At 43.2% G+C, this 11,776-nt stretch overlaps 1 protein-coding gene across 2 annotated transcripts; it reads right to left on the reverse strand.

The window, feature by feature from the left end:
• Positions 1-933: 933 nt before the first annotated feature.
• On the reverse strand, positions 934-11,328 carry LOC120046330 (choline transporter-like protein 2). 2 transcript variants are annotated; one of them, XM_038991475.1, is made up of 22 exons: positions 10,949-11,328; positions 8,818-8,866; positions 8,635-8,708; positions 8,395-8,479; positions 8,154-8,238; positions 7,933-8,043; positions 7,629-7,689; positions 7,301-7,427; positions 7,120-7,203; positions 6,883-6,995; positions 6,586-6,717; positions 6,220-6,319; positions 5,966-6,058; positions 5,747-5,831; positions 5,330-5,592; positions 5,097-5,191; positions 4,824-4,927; positions 4,573-4,646; positions 4,404-4,474; positions 4,165-4,253; positions 3,945-4,029; positions 934-1,862 (listed from the first exon to the last, which is right to left on the reverse strand). In XM_038991475.1, exons 1-22 carry the CDS (start codon positions 10,980-10,982, stop codon positions 1,756-1,758), a joined length of 2,121 nt encoding a protein of 706 aa, XP_038847403.1. In that variant the 5' UTR covers positions 10,983-11,328; the 3' UTR covers positions 934-1,755. The 2 variants fall into 2 exon arrangements, with proteins under 2 accessions (XP_038847403.1, XP_038847404.1); XM_038991476.1 differs by lacking the exon at positions 934-1,862 and adding an exon at positions 3,074-3,353.
• Positions 11,329-11,776: the final 448 nt, after the last annotated feature.

The raw sequence follows: 11,776 nt of genomic DNA on the forward strand, positions 1-11,776 counted from the left end.
ACAAAGTCAAGGTATTGGAGTGGCCATCACAAAGCCCTGACCTCAATCCTATAGAACATTTGTGGGCAGAACTGAAAAAGTGTGTGCGAACAAGGAGGCCTACAAACCCGACTCAGTTACACCAGCTCTGTCAAGAGGAATGGGCCAATGGGCCAAAATTCACCGAACTTGTGGAAGGCTATCCAAAATGTTCAACCCAAGGTAAACAATTTATAGGCAATGCTACCAAACACTAATTGAGTGTATGTAAACTTTTGACCCACTGGGAATGTGATGAAAGAAATAAAAGTTGAAATAAATCATTCTCTACTATTATTCCGACATTGTCACACCCTGACCTTAGAGATCCTTTTTATGTCTCTGGTTTGGTCAGGGCGTGAGTTGGGGTGGGCATTCTATTTCTGTGTGTTTGGCCGGGTGTGGTTCTCAGAGGCAGCTGTCTATCTTTGTCTCTGATTGGAGAACCATACTTAGGTAGCCTTTTCCCACCTGTGTTTTGTGGGTAGTTTTGTGTTTCTGCACCAGACAGAACTGTTTCGGTTTCGTTCATTCTCTTTTGTTATTCAGTTTTATTAATAAATCATGAACACTTACCACGCTGCGCTTTGGTACACTTCATGCAACGATGGCCGTTAGGATCACCACTTTATTTTAAGAAAGTGAAATGTCTAACTGACCTAAGACAGGGAAATTTTATTATGATTAAATGTCAGGAATTGTGAAACTGCACGTAAATGTATTTGGCTAAGGTGTATGTAAACTTCCAACATCATCAACTGTATAATTGATGATTGTAGAACAGCTCATTCTGTTTATAGATGCTTTACTTGTCATTCAGAGAACCGTGAGGATCCACAGCTGACCATTAAAACAGTTTAACTGACTATAGCTAAAAAAATCACATCTGCCCTGGCAGGCAGTCACACACAGGACTAAATGTACAAAACTATTTTTATTTTAGTTTCAGAATTCCACAGGCACTTAAAACAGTTCCACATCCACAACCCATATTTTCCCTGCTTTCAGCTTCACACCATCTTAATACATTCCTTTACCGCTCATTACCTGGCAATTATAACAGAGAGCAAGCATTGATGTTTAACAGCGGGTTAAAAAGGGGATACAGTACTGTATTAATGGCTTTGGTAATGACAAAGCAGAGAAAATATTGCAACAATTAAAAAGTAGTTACACATTTTAAACTTGTTTGAAGTACTGCACGTATTAAAATAATTGTATAGGTTACATACAAAAGTGCTGCTTTATGTAAATGTATAAAATACTTTACTAAATAGATCAGTTCTGTGCTCACCTTCATGTAACACACTCCAAGTAATACTCATAACATACTGGCTTACAGCTGGTCTGATTACAGTAACGTACAACTATATTCAATAAGAACCACATTTGGTTGCTGGTTTTTGAAAATGAGGTCATCAAAATATAATTAAATAGACAAAAACTATGATTTCATCCAAACCAAATAACTGAATGAAAATTGGGAAAAAAACATCCTTGTAAGAAGCACTCTGCATGCAGCATTAAAATTCCATTTAGGATTTATACGCCTCACTCGACCACAGAGGACGGCAGCGATTGTTTGAACTTCTGACAACAGATTGCCACATAGGTACTGGATGAGTGACAGCATGAGGTCCTTGGCCAACCCGGTCTTTAAGGCATACTCCACTATATACAATTACACACCTGTACACACCAGAGCTTTTGCCCTCCTCCACACCACATGGGAGAGCTCTACTCTGCTGGTTCAGGCTTGTTCTTCTTATTCAGGACTTTGAGGAGGCGGTCAGACATCAGGTAGGGTCTCTCCGCACTGCCATCGTTCCTCTCCAGGTCCTCCACTGAAGAATCAAGGAAAACATCATGAGACAAAAATATGAAAATTATTTCAAAAGGAAAAACTTTAACATTGTTTCATTTCCATGTATCCTAGAGATGATCGTACTTTGGTGTGAAAAGTGCAAATCAATCCCAGAACAACAGCAAAAGGACATTGTGAAGATGCTTGAGGAAACAGGTACAAAAGTATCTATAAACACAGTAAAAAAAAAAATCCTATATCGACATGACCTGAAAGGCCGCTCAGCAAGGAAGAAGCCACCGCTCCAAAACCAACATAAAACAGCCAGACTACAGTTTGCAACTGCACATGGGGACAAAGATCGCACTTTTTGGAGAAATGTCTTCTGGTCTGATGAAACAAAAATACAACTGTTTGGCCATAATGACCATTGTTATATTTGGAGGAAAAGGGGGAAGCTTGCAAGCCGAAGAACACCATCCCAGCCGTGAAGCACGGGGGTGGCAGCATGTTGTGGGGGTGCTTTGCTGCAGGAGGGACTGGTGCACTTCACAAAATAGATGGCCTCATGAGGATGGAAAATTATGGGGATATATTGAAGCAACATCAAGACATCAGTCAGGAAGTTAAAGCTTGGTTGCAAATGGGTCTTCTAAATGGACAATGACCCCAAGCATACTTCTAAAGTTGTGGCAAAATGGCAAAAGGACAACAAAGTCAAGGTATTGAAGTAGCCATCACAAAGCCCTGACCTCAATCCTATAGAACATTTGTGGGCAGAACGGAAAAAGCGTGTGCGAACAAGGAGACCTACAAACCTGACTCAGTTACACCAGCTCTGTCAGGAGGAATGTGCCAAAATTCACCCAATTTATGGAAGGCTACCCAAAACGTTTGACCCAAGTTAAACAATTTAAAGGCAATGCTGCCAAAAATCTAATTGAGTGTATAAACTTCTGACCCACTAGGAATGTGATGAAAGACATAAAAGGTGAAATAAATCACTCTCTACTGTTATTCTGACATTTCACATTCTTAAAATAAAGTGGTGATCCTAACTGACCTAAGACATGGAATATTTACTAAGATTAAATGTCAGGAATTGTGAAAAACTGAGTTTAAATGCATTTGGCTAAGGTGTATGTAAACTTCCGACTTCAACTGTATACACACACGTTTCTATAGGGAGAAGGAAAGACACTGGTCAAGCAGTTGACTTGTCCAAATTCAGGCTTTGATGTCGATCTACCAATCACGAGTAGCATGCCCATTTCTACAAGACAGATCTGCAGGTGGAGATCTCATCCACAGTGTCTTTGCTATGACTACTCCTAAACGTCCTCGTCTTTCTCCTGCATCAGAGGCTGCTATTGTTTCAGCTGGACGTCTTGGTCATCTGGCTGATGTGGTGAGGACTGGGTTGGCTCCTCGGTCTCCTCCACAGCCTTGTTCTCCGACAGAATGTCATGGAGCGAAGCTGACATGTAATACGGTCTTGCCAGAGAGCCATCATTTCTCTCCAGGTCGTCGCCTGTGTGTGTGTGTGTGTGTTAAATGGGGTCATGGGATGGTTGATTGGAAAACAGGATGATGAAGGTGAAGGGTGGCATTAGTAAGGGAGATGGAGGAAAACAATATGAATCGAGAAGGGAGAGAAAGAGAAAGTCAGTCAAAATTCCCAGCAAAAGCACCCATTCGCATTTTAAATTAATAGATCAACACCAACTTCCCCATTGTCTGCAACCAGCAAGTTAACAATAGTCCTAGATAGCTGGGTTAGGATCAATAACTTAGCAATAAAGCATTATGAAGAATACCAGAATATCATCATGCAATTCCTAATTAGTGGCAGCCCAACACCATTAGCAGTGAAAGAGGTCATGAAGAAAGGGAGAGGAGGTCACCGTTTCAGGACAACATGAACTCTAGACACATTGGGACATCTTGACTTCAAAACTTTTAGTAAAGCTTTGAGATGTAAAAGAGTTGCCAACACGAGGCAGCCATTTCCTGAGTATACTGTGTGCACCATAATCCTTTACCTTCTCACCACTGGTACCTTGTGTTTGTGGGGGAATGACAATTCGTAAAACAAGAGGGGGATGGTTCTACTGTTACTCACAGAAGCAGAGGAAAAGTGTGTCCACACACATGGCGTACACGCTGAAGAAGCCGTGGGCAATAAGGAAGGAACCAACCACCACCGTCTGAGGAGAGAAACACACTCCAACTATTACTATACACAACACCGTAGGTTACATTCAGCTACATTTAAATCATAGATTAAACTACATGTCTTTGTACGTAACTCACCAGACCCGGAGCATGGCTATGCTACTCACCAGGATGGGAACCCAGTAGTAGTGGAGGTTGGGGGCTGTGTTCTCAAAGGCCTTCACCCTCCCAGAGAAGAAGAAGAAGGCAAAGATTCCTGGGAAACAGGCGGAAGAGTTCTCATCCAATAGCACAACTGGTTGTCAACAGTGAAACGTAATAAAACTAAATACAATCATTAGAAGACTGGCCCTACTGAGAGTGTGTTATTGTTCATCATGTTTCCTGTAGAAACAGCCTCACTTACCCACAAGCCCCACGATGAGGAGTTTGCCCAGGAACAACAGGAAGTCTGTCACCTTGTCCAGGACAGCTACCCTGCAAGGTCAAACAGTGATACGTTGTGATGGATCATAGTCCATTTTGTAAAGTTCATTAAGTCAACACAAACATTAAGAGACAGCACACTCACTCACCTGATCATGTTCCTCATAAGGAGGAAGAAGGCATCTTTGGCAGACGTGCAGAAGTTCTTGCCATATATCGCCACCTAGAGGCAGCAGACTCAAATTCATAATCAAGCATAAACCAAACATTTTCCCCACAGTTAACAGTTAGATGATCCAGGTGACAAAGCTCCTCTGCAATTAATTATATCCAATATGACATTCATTTAACTGGGTGACATTGGGCATAGCAGGTGCACACAAACAGGTGGTACACGCACCATAATGTAGGCATTTCTGTTGATGAACTTGATGAATTTCTCCAGGCACCAGAAGCAGCACTTGAGACAGCACAGCAGGAACTTCGTACACTTATTTTGGGTTCCTTTAGGGGAGAATAACACACAGTTGGGAAGAACCAATCAGAGCCAACACAAGTACTAAAAAAACAAACATTCATACACAGCTAGTGTGAAGTATGATGAGGGCATACAATGACAGCTGTGTTAATAGCAACATACCGTAGTACTGCTAATACAGGATCTATGGCTCACCTTGGAGCTTGTGGTCGATGTACTCCAGCAGAACCCTGATGATCTGGATGATGGAGAGGATGAGAGAGCCAAACGCCAGGGAACCTGTGTGATACCTGAGCAGGGGAGTGAGGAGATGTCACTAACCAACCTTATTAAATGGCGTTAAGATACCCACATACGCAACAAAGCATCATGTACATATCTGAACACCCAACTTGGTTAGGAACAGGAACGTAAACAGTCACACACACCTGAGTGATCTGCCAAGGGATGAGAAGATGGGGAAGGCAGGGATGTCGTCAGGCTTGACCAAGGCCCAGTAGTAGGAGGCAAAGGCCCCAGCCAGGGTCATCTGACCCAGCGCTGTCACAAAGTTAGCACACCAGAAGAACAGGAAGACGTTGTAGAACTGCAGGCCGATCAGGTACTTGTGGTAGACCGTCTCTCCACCGTAGTAGGCAAACAGACACTTCGAGTATGGGCACTCCGCCTTCATACTGGAGGTGCTGAAGTTCTGGAGGAGACAGGTAGAGAAGAATCAACAGTTGACATTCTATCCATTGTATACACTTTTATCATGGCATGTGAGCCGATGGTTCAATGTCTCCCCAATTAAGATCAGGCTGGTGGTGATATACTGCATGGGCTAACGGAAAAGCAGGACTCACAGCTGGCTCGCAGATTTTCCTGGAGTGATCGCAGGCCGTCTCATTGAACACCTTATAGATGGGCTGATTGGAGGTGGACAGGAACCTGGCCAGAGGCTGTCAAGGACTAGAATATGACCCAGGGAACTACAAATCCCAGCAAATACACATCAATCATTCAGAACAGCATGTTGAGTTACTCAAGCCTATGAGTCATTTTTCTCCAAACATGAAGGATACACAGCGGTGACGGCCCAGTAGGCGATGACAATGGATAGGAGGGCAAAGGTGAACAAGGGGTAAAACAGGGCTGACATCACATACCCAATGGCCCTGTAAACAAAACATCACAGTTTAGCACTAGAAAGGTCTTATCCACCATCTATGTATTATGTCCCCATTTAAACCACAATGACCTAGCATTCAATTATCCATTTCCCATCCAATCTCATTAGAAATGGCTGTAAATGCAGAGAGCGCTCCCGTTTCCTGACCTGCTGGCTTCTTTGATGAGAGCGATGGCGATGAGGATTCTATTCCTGAGGAAGATGAGCAGCAAAATGATGATAACCTCCACAATGGCCAGAATAATAACTAAGAGAACGGGAGAGAGAAAAGGCATAAAAACAAATGGAAAATTCAGTCACGACCATTTATACAGGAATCCTAGTTGTCCTTAGTATCAGTTTATGCTTGCGATAACACTGCAATGCATTATATCTAAGGGTTTATAAAAGTTACCTGGCTAACATTGATCCTGCTTCGTGATATATAGTATAGCTCTAATGTATTGGCCCAGGTATATACCTCCTGAGCCACACTAGCTGTACGGTTGAGAGGAGGTTAGTGGGGAGACTTACTGAAGGCCAGCCAGGTCTGTCTGATATGCAGGTACACAGAGAAGTCTGTCTGGAAGCCCAGGTCCTTTAGAGTGACATTAGAGCCTGCCTCTGACTTCAGGCTAACATACTCCATGGAGCAGTGGAAGATGCCTGTGGTGCAATACAGAGCATGGCCACAAGAGAGAAGTACAGCATTTAGATAGAGATGAGGGAAAGGGACACAGGATATGACATTGTTGATTATAGAGAGTTTATATAGAGATGTGAACATTAAGAAACAACTCAAAATGGGATTTCTGTTGAACTGATCTTTACCGTATCCAATGACCAGAATCACCATGACGATCATGACCCACACCATGATCCCGGCCAGGAAGCGCAGGAGGACGATGAAGAGGAGACTGATGAGCATGGCAATCACCAACCCTCTGAACCCCAACACAAAGACAGACTTGAGTGGCTACGTAACTGACTCTTTCCTGATCAAGTGCTTTGGAATTCAGTGTGAATGCATTCCTGCACAATAGTGTCAAAGGGAAGATGCTGACTTACATTAGGATCCAGTACCAGGACTGGGTGTAATCCTCAAAGATATTCATGGCCACTTGTCGAGCCTCAATGACCACTGTGGCATTCCTATAGAAGAAAATACAGTGACCAATGCTGATTGGAGAAGTAGCACTAGCAACCATCACAGGAAAACATCATGCAATTTCTGTTTCTGTGGACTCACTTGACCCCCGCCACCAGATCTTTGGCATCTCTAATCTTCCCCTCCCCGTCATCAAACATAGAGTTATTTCCCACTGTGATCTCCCCTCCCTTCTTCTGGTCCAGGGCAGGGAAGCACCTGTGGGTGACTGGAGGAAGAGGAAGGGGGGTGAAGGAGAAGACACAGGACAATAAAGGAGAGCAGCTAAAATAATGTCTTTCACTTTTTTCAAATTCCAGAAATGTGGAGGATGGGCTGGCCAGAAGGAGTGTTGGAGTTCGACTCAGAGGAACGGAAGAAGGGCAGGTAGACAGGATAGGGGAGCAAAAGAGACTAGAGCCGTACTTACAGGGTTTACTTGGCGTCAGCATGGCAGGACACAGGCCAAATCTCAGGATCTGTGTTACAGTCTAAAACACACATGAACAACCAGCACTTAGTATCTCAACCATTGGTGCGGCAATGTATATTCAAAGTTTGAATTGTTCACACTAAACTGGCACTGGGCACACTATTGTTGTAGAACAAAACACTGTCACATTCTTGACATTCTATTGACATTGGAAACCAAGGAATCTTGACATTGTCATCCATGTTGATTTTGGAAAACTACTACGCCACCTATCTCAGATTCCTCTTCACATGCTACTCACCAGCCCCTCTAGACCCTCCTTGCAGAAGTTCTTATAATACTTAAAGTTCTCTTTAATGTCGTAGGCCTTCTTGAGCGTCATGAACTTATCAGGGCATTTCTCCACACACATCTGATGGCAAAAGAAATGTTACCATGAGACAAGATAATACAAGTGCATAGGCATACATAAATAACATGGCGTTCAAGAACGTATCAACTGAAAACAAAGGTTCAGGTCACCTGTGTGGTTGGGCACTGGAACTCCAGCAGCACCATGGGACTGGCACACTTCATGATGTTGAAGTAGAACAGCAGGGGCTTCGTCCTACAATACACACACAACCAGTTGTTCAGAGAACAAGAGCAGGTTTAAAGAGAGTGAATGCCCAGGGGGGAATGATGGAGACAACCAACACATGTGAGTGTTAGTGATTGTCTGTTATGTATTCCACTGTGCATGAATGGTGAGGGCAGAACTTACTCCAGAGGTGTGCCTGCCTGCCCACAGAACTGTCCTCTGCTGTCTGTGGGGTAGATCACCTTCCTGGGGTCTCCCTGGGACCAGGCTAGGGGAGAAGGGAACCATCAACAAAGAAACAATCAAATACCAGACATCTTTAACACACAGACATGCTTTAGGTGAGCAGCACTCAGGGTATACCCAAGTCCTTAATATGGGGTCAGTTAAGCTTGTTTGTGCCTACAGGACACATTTACTTACCCAGAATTCCCACTGCAACATAGCCCAGTATGCAAATAATGAAGAGGATGCAGCATACAATGTCAGTGCAACCCCTAGAGTAAAGAGAGAGGGAGATATGGAAACGTTATGTGACTAATAGTTTTTAGATGTGAATTATGTGCCGTCCTGACTACAGTGTGGATGAACTGGCAATCCTCTCACCTGTTATAGATGGGGCCTTTGAAGGTGGGGTCATATTTTCTTGGTTCACCTAGATGGAAAGAATGCAAGTATTGAAACATACAGTAGGAATACCATTTCAGATGGTAAATGGCTTGCAGCGTAGACTGCAGGGCTGTCAGAAGACATTTAATAACCAAGAAGTACTTTTACACTGTTCCATGTGGGGGCGTCTGCCTCCTAGTTATACATTTCATGGGGTAAACAGAGTGGATTGCCCACACGTCGACATTCTGCTCCCTTTACTGTTGGTCAGATTACTTTTCCCTCGGGGCAGACACACCTGGCAAGCCAACAAATTCCTCTGTAGCAGCCCTTCTGCAACATGAGAACCTGCAGTACCACAACATAGTCACCAGAGGTCAGCGACTCTGTGTGAGCACAACCTATTCATCAAATCACATTTTTATTGTGCTTACTTGGGGGTCTTTTCCCAACAATGCAGAGTTAAGATAAAATATAAAAATAGAAATGGTGGAACGAGGAATAATACACAGTGAATACCGAATAACGAGTAAAAAGTAACATGGTTATATACAAGGAGTACCACAGTTGATGTGCAGGGGTACGAGGTAATTGAGGTAGCCATCTACATCACAGGTGGTTCGTGGCACCTTAATTGGGGAGGATGGGCTGGAGTGGAATGGTATCAAATACATCAAACATGGTTTCCATGCGTTTGATGCCATTCATTTGCTCCATTACAGCCATTATTATGAAATGTCCTCCCCTCAGCAGCCTCCTGTGATCTACATATAGGTAGGGGTAAAGTGACCAGGCAACAGGATACATAAGACAGTAGCAGCAGCGTATGTGGGGAATGAATGCGTGTGATGTCTCCTTCAGCCGATGCTACATTTGATTGAAGGACATAAGACACACAAAATGACAGATTACACATTGTCAGTATTAATTACTTCTTAAAAAAAGGTAAATGTTGATTAATGCCATGAAAAGGTTAAAAAAAAGTTTCTGTTCTTGTTAATGTTTCTTGATTTTCTTAACATCCCCCAAATTAAACTAGGCTATAACCAGTGCACAATATTCTCTCCCTTTCACACATGCACACCCAATACAATGTGTAACCTGGATCTGAACCCTGGAGTTCCAACAGGGTGAGGAGGAGCACAGAGACTACAGACTCTCCACATCTGCCATCAGCCCACATCAATCAAAGTTAACTAGAGTTACTGTACAAGGAGGGAATGGATATGTCATGAGCAAACTACATTCACTCATTGCCAGTTCTAAATCCTCAGAGGACAAAAAGGAGGCATTAAAGTCAACTACATTTAGGCCTAGATGAGAAAGGGTACGATTATAACAATCAGTCAGAAGTGCTCAAGTTGAGCCATACTGAATCTCAACTTCCCAGAACATCAATAATTACAGTCTTAAGGTGGATGAACCACTGGGTCCAGGCTAGATACTATAGAGTATGATGTTCAGCATGGCGGCCATTAATAATGCAGAGCAGTGGTCAGGGTGCTGTTGCAGCATGCATTATAGTGGGCCTGCCACCAGAGAACATCATTCCACAAGCACAGAGATACAGAGTCAGGATGTTAAAGTGTTAAATGGGCATAATCAGCCTGAGATGCCCTTCAAAGACATGGTGGAAACAGCTTACAGAGGGAGTGCAGGCTGGAGCAAAGTGCAGAAACATTTGCCCAAAACAACAATGGCTGACGCATTTATATTTTTTCAGGGCTGAAAACAAATAATGTTTCCTGCCAATTTTTCAGTCCAGTCCTTATATACACAATGCAGCAGCATTTGATAAGCGAGAAAACATTCTGATACAATGTTCACTTGCATTTCTCCACACACCTGTATAATCAGCAGGTTTAACCCACACCCATTCTCAGACATGTTTTCATAATGCCAGTACTAGAGGTGTAGTTTCACCCAGTGCGCTCTTCTCTAGAGACAAATTACACCACCCTTTAACAAGCTCCAACTTGATAGATTCATTAAAACATTCAAGCAGTGAGAAAAGCTCTCTCACTTCAAGAACAAACTTAAGCTACAACCAAACCAACCATCATAAGACACAAACAGCTTTTCATAAGGTTAAAAAAGGTAAAACCAAGTTGGAGCAATTAGAAGTTACCATGCTTTCCGTAATAGGGTTGCTCCTCAGGCATCTTTAAATTCCTTTCTGGTAGTCAGTTTTTAAATGACCGGAAAACTCTCCCTCTTTTTCTTCAGACCTTTTTTTCTTCACTTCCTTTTCCTGCCAACTGGTGTGTTTAAGAAAGTGAGAGAGACAGGTATTGTGGGAAGAAACTTGTCTGCAACAGCTCTGAGCACACCCACTGTTTTTCCTCCCCAACAGCTGCCTAGCTCAAATCTCTAGTCCACCTGTTCCTTTCTCTTCCCTCCACACAGAGCTCTTTTTGTCTGTGTTTCTCTCACTCTCTGCCTTTGTTCCTGGCTTTCTCTACCTCTTTCACATTCTCTCTCTCCCCAGAGTTTGGTCAGGTAGCTCACCTACAGGGAAGGGTGGGAGCACAAACGAGGCAAAATGGGTGGAGACAATTCCTTGTTTTTCACTACACTGACTCTCCCCTCCCCCTCTGTGAAAAAGCTGCTGGATATTTTTGTGGATCCCAAGCAAACTACACAGGAGTGATCAAAAGCATGTGTTTGGGGGAAAAACAAAAAAGCTGTTGTGTGCACTGAAGACTGATGAGACTCCGGTGGGCTGGTTATAATAAGGTGGGCTGGTTAATAAGGTGTGCTGGTTATAATATGGTGGGCTGGTTAATAAGGTGTGCTGGTTATAATATGGTGGGCTGGTTATAATACTGGATAGATGAGCGCATTAATCAAGATCTCCACCCCTGAAGCTATTTTGACTGTCAAATGAACATAAAGCTATATTTTGATACCTTATTTAACTTCTAGAGCTATCTTAAATGGCAATTCTGATATTTCT

The sequence above is a fragment of the Salvelinus namaycush genome, chromosome 4, assembly GCF_016432855.1.
Source record: "Salvelinus namaycush isolate Seneca chromosome 4, SaNama_1.0, whole genome shotgun sequence".
NCBI classification, from domain to species: Eukaryota; Metazoa; Chordata; class Actinopteri; order Salmoniformes; family Salmonidae; genus Salvelinus; species Salvelinus namaycush.

Bases quoted from the DNA above. Each gene is read 5' to 3' on its own strand.
- LOC120046330 (XM_038991476.1), bottom strand. From the start codon at position 10,982: ATGCCTGAGGAGCAACCCTATTACGGAAAGCATG. The intron at 7,690-7,932 runs GTGAGTAGCATG...TGTGTGTTTTAG, and splicing joins AGGAGGGTCTAGAGGGGCTG to ACTGTAACACAGATCCTGAG. The intron at 4,928-5,096 runs GTGAGCCATAGA...TCTCCCCTAAAG, and splicing joins CATCGACCACAAGCTCCAAG to GAACCCAAAATAAGTGTACG.